The sequence below is a fragment of the chloroplast genome of Prosopis cineraria (assembly GCF_029017545.1).
Source record: "Prosopis cineraria chloroplast, complete genome".
Taxonomy (NCBI): Eukaryota; Viridiplantae; Streptophyta; class Magnoliopsida; order Fabales; family Fabaceae; genus Prosopis; species Prosopis cineraria.
In genome coordinates this window covers 50,001-57,500 of record NC_049133.1, presented here as the reverse complement: position 1 = coordinate 57,500, position 7,500 = coordinate 50,001, and the positions used below count along the sequence as shown (strand labels likewise).

Here is a 7,500-nt window from a genome sequence, read left to right as displayed (position 1 = left end):
AATTCAAATTCAAATTTGATTTTTTAATTATTATGAATATAAATAATAAATATGAATAATAAAAATAAATAAATGATAAAAAAAAGAGATTGGATTTCAATCTGGAATTACTTTTCTTTAGAGAGAATCCGAAGTCAGGCGAAAATGCGAGAGTTTTTTTTGTGTTTTCTTTGTACGTTATCCAAAAAATATATATATGGTTATATTTCTATCTTGAAATGAGATATGTACCACAGGAAACAAACGAAACTGAGCAGTTCGCTTAAAATTATAAACAGTTATGGCTGACTTGATAATTAATTCCAATTCGAATCGACTAATACTAATCTGGTAGATTTTCCACATTCATAGGAGTACATCTATGTTTTTGCTTTACGAATATGATATTTTTTGGGCATTTCTAATAATATCGAGTCTTATTCCTATTTTGGCATTTCTAATTTCTGGAATTTTAGCCCCGATTAATAAAGGGCCAGAGAAACTTTCTAGTTATGAATCGGGAATAGAACCAATGGGCGATGCTTGGTTACAGTTTAGAATCCGTTATTATATGTTTGCTCTAGTTTTTGTTGTTTTTGATGTTGAAACAGTTTTTCTTTATCCGTGGGCAATGAGTTTCGATGTATTGGGGGTATCCGTATTTATAGAAGCTTTAATTTTCGTGCTTATCCTAATTGTTGGTTTAATTTATGCATGGCGAAAAGGAGCACTAGAATGGTCTTAATTCTTGAATATTTAGACAATAAAAAAAAACATTGAGACAGTTATGAATTCCATTGAGTTTCCCTTACTTGATCGAACAACCCAAAATTCAGTTATTTCAACTACATTAAATGATCTTTCAAATTGGTCAAGACTATCCAGTTTATGGCCGCTTCTCTATGGTACCAGTTGTTGCTTCATTGAATTTGCTTCCTTAATAGGATCACGATTCGACTTTGATCGTTATGGACTGGTACCACGATCTAGTCCTAGACAAGCAGATCTAATTTTAACAGCAGGCACAGTAACAATGAAGATGGCTCCTTCTTTAGTGAGATTATATGAGCAAATGCCTGAACCAAAATATGTTATTGCTATGGGAGCTTGTACAATTACAGGGGGGATGTTCAGTACCGATTCTTATAGTACTGTTCGGGGCGTGGATAAGCTAATTCCTGTGGATGTCTATTTGCCGGGCTGTCCACCTAAACCGGAGGCCATTATAGATGCTATAACAAAACTTCGTAAGAAAATTTCTCGAGAAATCTACGAAGATCGAATTAGGTCTCAACAGGAGAATAGGTGTTTTACTACCAACCACAAGTTTCATGTGGGGCGGAGTACTCATACCGGCAATTATGATCAAGGATTACTCTATCAACCACCATCTACTTCAGAGATACCCTCTGAAACATTTTTCAAATACAAAAGGTCAGTATCCTCCCACGAAATGGTGAATTAGGCAGGATCCTTTTGTACAAAATAAGAAATTGCATTGTACAAAATAAGAACAAGACAATCTTCAAAAATTTCATCGTAATCGTAAATATTAAATACTTATACAAAACTTATACAAATAAAAATGTGGGAGAGATAAAAAAATGCAGGGTCGTTTGTCTGCTTGGCTAGTCAAACATGGGCTAGTTCATAGATCCTTGGGTTTCGATTACCAAGGAATAGAGACTTTACAAATAAAGCCCGAGGATTGGCATTCGATTGCTGTTATTTTATATGTATATGGTTACAATTATCTCCGTTTCCAATGTGCCTATGATGTAGCACCAGGAGGACTGTTAGCCAGTGTGTATCATCTTACGAGAATAGAATATGGTATAGATCAACCAGAAGAGGTATGCATAAAAGTATTTGTCTCAAGGAAAAATCCTAGAATTCCCTCTATTTTCTGGGTTTGGAAAAGTGCGGATTTTCAAGAAAGGGAATCTTATGATATGTTAGGAATCTCTTATGATAATCATCCACGTCTGAAACGTATCTTAATGCCCGAAAGTTGGATAGGATGGCCCTTGCGTAAAGATTATATCACTCCCAATTTTTATGAAATACAAGATGCTCATTAAATGATAAAAATAAGAAACTAATCCGCACCACTTCTACAACGCCAGATATTCCTTGAATAGCTGTACGTTCTTTTATAGATCAGACAAAGTAATTGAAGTTAAATCAGACAGAATAATTGAGGTCTTATTCATATTATTATGGATGGGTTAAATAAAAAATCTAGGGATTAAAAAAAAAATTCGAGTAGGGCTTCATTGAGATTTTAAAGTTGTTAAGATACTTATTTCGGATGAGCCGAGCCAATAGGATGAACTAAAAAAGTTCTGCATCATGAACTATGTCTCGCGCACATCAACATCGAAGGAAATGAATAAAATATGAAAGAAAATACAAAGAAATGAAATGAAAGAAGGGGTCGGATTCTATTTGTAATGTATCTGAGATTTCTTTTGGCTAGTTCTACCCCTCAATTTCCCTAGACTAGACTTTTTGGTTTTTCAACCAACTCGAATATTATTGAAGAAGTATTAACATTTGTGAGTCGAGAAAAAAAAAAAAGAAAAAAATGGAATAATTTATTTTTTTACATACTTTCTATATACATAGAACGTACATATATTCTTTATTCATCTAGAAAGAGTATATCTCCAGACACCTAGATGGATAAAAATGTATGATGATCTAGACTACTAAGAAATATGTATGTTGACCCATATTCATTTTAATGAATTTAATAGATACTCATACAAATTAATCATGTGCCAGGAACCAGATTTGAACTGGTGACACGAGGATTTTCAGTCCTCTGCTCTACCAGCTGAGCTATCCCGACCATTCGTGACGCATCATCCTCATTTTAAGAGATTACTTGAGTATATGTCAACTAAAAAAAAAAGACGAAAAAAAAAAATAGTTTGATCCAAGCCCTGTAATTTCTTGGATCTTCCAAAATAAGACTTTGTATGTTTCAGTCGGAGTAATGATATGTATTGTTAATCAGTCAAATGAGGATTCCTTGCTCAAAGATAAGATGCTCATTTGTACGTTTATCATATAGAAACCAAATTTTACGTCTATCATATATATTCCATTACATATTCCAACACTTGTGATAAGAAAAAGCAAAATTCCACTCAGATCCGTTTGTGAAAGAATAGAATGAATAAGAAACATAACGAATTTGGAACCACTAAAAAAAAAAGAGGATATAGGATAAATAATTAGAGAGTTAAACGGGCCTTTTGGGGATAGAGGGACTTGAACCCTCACGATTTCTAAAGTCGACGGATTTTCCTCTTACTATAAATTTCATTGTTGTCGGTATTGACATGTAGAATGGGACTCTATCTTTATTCTCGTCTGATTAATCTATTCTTCAAAAGATCTATCAGACTATCATGGAGTGAATGATTTGATCAATTCATATTCGATTCTTTCTTCAACTTGGAATCGATTCACATCTTTTATTTGTCATATAAATATTAAAAAATAGAGATTTTGGGTCTGTCTGGTCTAATCAATTGAAATAGTATTTCAGTACGTATACGTATGCTCATCCTTGATCCTTTCTTTTCTGGAGTTTCGATGGAAGGATCTCTTTACTAACCAAACGAAATCTTTACTAACGAAACGAAATGTCGTCAACTCCATTTGTTAGAACAGCTTCCGTTGAGTCTCTGCACCTATCCTTTTTTTATTCTCCCTTTCTGAACTCTTCTTGGTTTTCCGAAAACAGGATTTGGCTCAGGATTGCCCATTGTTAATTCCAGGGTTTCTCTGAATTTGAAAGTTATCACTTGGTAGGTTTCCATACCAAGGCTCAATCCAATTAAGTCCGTAGCGTCTACCAATTTCGCCATATCCCCCCCCTTTTTTCTTTGAGATTAGAATCTCATTAGGATGTTTTTTCTTTTCATTTAAATTATGAGAATTATGCCGGAACTGTTGAATTCGTTAGATACCGATTCCTATACCGAAAAATGTTTCTTTCTATTTGTATTTCAGATACCCATATTTTGTCCAATCAGAAATAATTCTATCATTTCTGTATTCGCAATTCAATATACATGGATATATACCACATATATATATTTTAGATGCCTCTCCTTCTAGCGTTTTTCTCATGCAATTTGGAATACTCGAACGGTCGATTCTTTTTTTTCGTCTTAGTTTTAACCTTTCCGAAGGAATGTTTCATTATGATCGGAATTGAGCCTTTACCTTTCTTTCATTTGTTTTTATTCTTATCTTTTTTTCTTAGAACGGATAGGTCCTATATAACATAACTAAAGATAACTAAAATGGATGGAAATCTCTTATTTTTTTAGATTAAATAAAAAAGAAATCTATTTCTATTTATTAATTTAGAATAGCTAGTTAGAATAGCTAGACCTAATGTAATGGCTATAAATAATCATTCTATTAATTTCATAATTTCAAATTAATTTAGAAAAGAATTCGAGTTATTTCTATTCTATATTATTATTATTTATTTATATATTTATATTAATTAAAAGAATATTCAATATATTTAAATATATTCATTTGCTAATTTTAGATTCATATTATTTATTACTATTATTACTATATATATAATATATTTTAACTATATCTATATTTATATATTTAGATTTAGAATTTTAAATTTGATATTAATTATAGAAATTCTAATTAAATTAAATATGAAATTAATTTCAATTAAATATGAAATTAATATAATTAAATATTTAAATATTAATTAAACTTTTAAACTATAAACTTATAAACTAATTATTAATTATTATTAATTAAAATAACAAAATTTGAATTCAAATTCAAAAATGAAAAAAGAAAATCTTACTATACTCTATACTAATTAAGACTCTATACTAATTAAGATAAAGATATTAAGATAAAGATATTGATCATTAATAAACATATAATTGATTGTTGAAAAACATAATATATTTACTAAATAGATTGAAATATATTCTATTAATCCTTATCTTCAAATTGTTATGTTCTTTATGTCCTAGAATATAAAAAAAATGGAATATTTATTTGAAATTCTATATTCTTTTGTATATTCATAGGAATTATGTTATATTCATATTCATTATGTTATCAATATTCTCTTCTATATTCAATTCATAGGAATTATGTTATCAATAGCTAAGAATAAAATAGCTAAGAATAAAGAGTTAATAACTAAGATCTCAGTAGTTTATTAAATTCCTATGCATGCACAATTTCTGTTATGTGAGCCCGCTTAGCTCAGAGGTTAGAGCGTCGCATTTGTAATGCGATGGTCATCGGTTCGATTCCGATAGCCGGCTTTTCTCTATTTGTTTTGATTTTTTATATAATTAAGAATGTCTTTTTGAAATCAAAGAATATTGAAAAGGCTTTTTCCCCTTTCTTTTTTCAAGAGTCACCGATCGATTATGTCGTAGGAACTTCCAATTATGAATTCCAATTGGGGGAGTTCGATTTCTGTAGAACAAATCAAGAAAAGAACCTCCTTTTTTTGGTTTATATATACAATTTTATATATACAATAAGGTTCGGATATTGATATAATTCATCTAATTCAATTCTTCTTTGTAGTACAATACTTTAGTCGATTTCGCTTCATTTATCATATTTCTCATTTAGTTTAGTTTGAATTTAGGTTTATGAAATTTTAAAAAGGAGTCTTTATGTCGCGTTACAGAGGGCCTCGTTTCAAAAAAATACGCCGTCTGGGGGCTTTACCAGGACTAACTAGCAAAAGGCCTATAGTCGGAAGCGAACTTAGAAACCAAGCGCGCTTGGGTAAAAAATCTCAATATCGTATTCGTTTAGAAGAAAAACAAAAATTGCGTTTTCATTATGGTCTTACAGAACGACAATTGCTTAAATACGTTGGTATCGCCAGAAAAGCGAAAGGGTCAACCGGTCAGGTTTTACTACAATTACTCGAAATGCGTTTGGATAACATACTTTTCCGATTGGGTATGGCTTCGACTATTCCTCAAGCTCGCCAATTAGTTAACCATAGACATGTTTTAGTTAATGGTCATATAGTAGATATACCAAGTTATCGCTGCAAACCCCAAGATATTATTACAGCGAGGGATGAACAAAAGTCTAGAACTCTGATTCAAAATTATCTTGATTCATCCCCCCGTGAGGAATTGCCAAAACATTTGACTCTTCACCCATTCCAATATAAAGGATTAGTCAATCAAATAATAGATAGTAAATGGGTTGGTTTGAAAATAAATGAATTGCTGGTTGTAGAATATTATTCTCGTCAGACTTAAACCTAACTAAAATAACAAGCGATTTTTACTCCCTTCGCGTCTAAGTAAGGGGACCAACAAAAAAAAGGGGTAAGGTGTTTGATCCGGGGATTTTCCCTCCCATTCATCTATCATAGACATAGATCGGGTAGGAAGATTTTCATTCCTTTTCCTTGCCCCCTCTTTCCAGTATTTTCAGTATTCCAGAGATTAGGAATAGAGAATCCACATCAAAGAAAGTTGGAATAATGATACCTTTTGTTATTTGAAACATTGCGGTCAATAATATTGATGAATTAGGTAAAGATGCGTCCGGAAAGAGAGGGATTCGAACCCTCGGTAAACAAAAAGCCTACATAGCAGTTCCAATGCTACGCCTTGAACCACTCGGCCATCTCTCCTACATAATGATTATGTCCCAGAAACCGAGTGAATAGTGAGTCATTCATATTCTATTTTTTTGGATAGCCACATACAATCAAATTGAACTAGAAAAATAGAAAAACTTAAAAAAAACCTTCATAAACAATTTTTTTTAATGAGTCCTTTTTACGTTATTTCGTACTGTATTGTACAATTCCTTTGTTTGTGGGATTATTTTCTCACGAGAGATAATTAAATTCTAGAATGGATTGCTACCTATGCCTAGATCTCGGATAAATGGAAATTTTATTGATAAGACCTTTTCAATTGTAGCCAATATCTTATTACGAATAATTCCGACAACTTCAGGAGAAAAGGAGGCATTCACCTATTACAGAGATGGTGCGATTTGATTCTTTTTTCCTTTTTTTTTGCTCTCAGTCTTAGGAGAAAGACACATTCTTCGGATAGAAAGAAAAAATGGAAAAAAACCTACGCTTGCTGAAGGTGAAGTTTGTGGAAATAAAATAATTAATTCCTTCTGTCGTGTATCCCCGATTAATGCAGCCTCATATGCTTGAATTTTGGATTTATAGTATTAAGCGAAAGGTTATACCTATACGTATGGGTTAGGTCAACTCTACTCCACTAGTACCAATGGGCGGCATGGGGGAAGAAGCACTACGTTTAGGAATCAACAACACGAAAACTTTGTTAAAAAAAGAATATCCCCCCCCCCTTCCTTATCGGGATCGGGACTAAGAAGAATGGTTGGGACAACAAACATCCATCTCGTTCGTATTTTGGATACCCGTATAACCATCGAAGACTGTTGAAGTGACTAATTCCAGGAAATTAAGCGGCGTTGAGGACA

At 32.1% G+C, this 7,500-nt stretch overlaps 5 protein-coding genes and 4 non-coding genes across 9 annotated transcripts in view, besides 1 other annotated feature; 6 read left to right on the top strand and 3 right to left on the bottom strand. All coding sequences in view use genetic code 11, as the record gives it.

The window, feature by feature from the left end:
* Positions 1-7,500: part of a sequence feature (LSC) that runs on past both edges of the window.
* Positions 362-724, top strand: ndhC (NADH-plastoquinone oxidoreductase subunit 3). The gene has a single exon. It carries the CDS (start codon positions 362-364, stop codon positions 722-724), a length of 363 nt encoding a protein of 120 aa, YP_009870967.1.
* ndhK (NADH-plastoquinone oxidoreductase subunit K) lies at positions 767-1,444 on the top strand. Its single transcript has one exon. It carries the CDS (start codon positions 767-769, stop codon positions 1,442-1,444), a length of 678 nt encoding a protein of 225 aa, YP_009870966.1.
* ndhJ (NADH-plastoquinone oxidoreductase subunit J) lies at positions 1,584-2,060 on the top strand. The gene has a single exon. It carries the CDS (start codon positions 1,584-1,586, stop codon positions 2,058-2,060), a length of 477 nt encoding a protein of 158 aa, YP_009870965.1.
* trnF-GAA lies at positions 2,761-2,833 on the bottom strand. The gene has a single exon. It is a non-coding gene; the product is annotated as a tRNA-Phe (tRNA).
* Positions 3,244-3,866, bottom strand: trnL-UAA. Its single transcript has 2 exons — positions 3,830-3,866; positions 3,244-3,293 (listed from the first exon to the last, which is right to left on the bottom strand). It is a non-coding gene; the product is annotated as a tRNA-Leu (tRNA).
* Positions 5,243-5,315, top strand: trnT-UGU. The gene has a single exon. It is a non-coding gene; the product is annotated as a tRNA-Thr (tRNA).
* rps4 (ribosomal protein S4) lies at positions 5,679-6,284 on the top strand. The gene has a single exon. The coding sequence runs from the start codon at positions 5,679-5,681 to the stop codon at positions 6,282-6,284; it is 606 nt and encodes a 201-aa protein (YP_009870964.1).
* trnS-GGA lies at positions 6,577-6,664 on the bottom strand. Its single transcript has one exon. It is a non-coding gene; the product is annotated as a tRNA-Ser (tRNA).
* Positions 6,905-7,500, top strand: part of ycf3 (hypothetical chloroplast RF34) — a 1,974-nt gene continuing 1,378 nt past the window's right edge. Inside the window, exon 1 of the mRNA in view lies at positions 6,905-7,030. Within this exon, the coding sequence (YP_009870963.1) occupies positions 6,905-7,030 (126 nt within the window). The remainder of the gene's footprint in view (positions 7,031-7,500) is intronic.